The sequence below is a fragment of the Aptenodytes forsteri genome, unplaced genomic scaffold (assembly GCF_000699145.1).
Source record: "Aptenodytes forsteri isolate BGI_AS27 unplaced genomic scaffold, ASM69914v1 Scaffold611, whole genome shotgun sequence".
Lineage (NCBI taxonomy): Eukaryota > Metazoa > Chordata > Aves > Sphenisciformes > Spheniscidae > Aptenodytes > Aptenodytes forsteri.
Window position 1 is genome coordinate 2,466 of NW_008795331.1, and position 838 is coordinate 3,303.

The 838-nt window shown below is 59.7% G+C and overlaps 1 protein-coding gene across 1 annotated transcript in view; it reads left to right on the top strand.

The window, feature by feature from the left end:
• LOC103899592 (UV excision repair protein RAD23 homolog A) overlaps positions 1–829 on the top strand; it is a gene marked incomplete at its 5' end in the record, with an annotated part of 2,887 nt that extends 2,058 nt beyond the window's left edge. The window contains 2 exons of the mRNA XM_019472286.1: positions 13–177; positions 689–829. Coding sequence (XP_019327831.1) covers positions 13–177; positions 689–802 — 279 coding nt within the window. The remainder of the gene's footprint in view (positions 1–12; positions 178–688) is intronic.
• Positions 830–838: the final 9 nt, after the last annotated feature.

Consider the following 838-nt stretch of genomic DNA (forward strand, 5'->3'; position numbering starts at 1 on the left):
CCCTCCCTTCCCCTCCCCCAGCAAATCAGCCAGCACCAGGAGCAGTTCATCCAGATGCTGAATGAGCCGCTGGGGGAGCTGGGCGACCTCGAGGGGGAGATGGGAGCCATCGGGGACGAGTCCCCCCAGATGAACTACATCCAGGTGACGCCTCAGGAAAAAGAAGCCATAGAAAGGGTAAGAGCGAGGGGGTGCCGCGGGGGGGCAGCGGCTGGGGGAGGGGGGCGGGGGGGGGGGGTTACTAGGAACCGGAGTTAATAGGGTGGTTGATCCGCAGACACAGGTCGCTGCAGGTGCCATCAGTAGGCACCTGAGTTTACAGCACTGAGGAAGTCGAGGAAACGGCCCATTTAGAGCTATTATTAGGGCCCAGAGTTAACACTGATGGAAAACACGGTATCCTTGTGGCTATTAAGAATGGCAGCGGCTGGGCTGTGGTTGCTGGGCTCCAGAGTTAACGGCAGCAGAAAGCAGCTGTTAGCGGGACCCAAAAAGGCAATAGCGGTTCTTCAGGTACCGTTAGGGACCAGAGTCAACGCTCCCAATTGGTGATGTGGGCAGAGCTAACACTGGTGGACGCGCAGTAAGAGCTACCGTTAGAGTCCAGAGTCAACAGTGGCGGTGGGAAGCTGTGCCTGCCCCGGGGTGTCAGTAGGGCCCAGAGTGAACGAACACTTTGCCCCTACAGTTGAAGGCGCTGGGCTTCCCCGAGAGCCTGGTGATCCAGGCCTACTTCGCCTGCGAGAAGAACGAGAACCTGGCGGCCAACTTCCTGCTCAGCCAGAACTTTGACGATGACTGAGGGGCTGGGGCAGGTGCCCCTCACCCTCCCCCCACC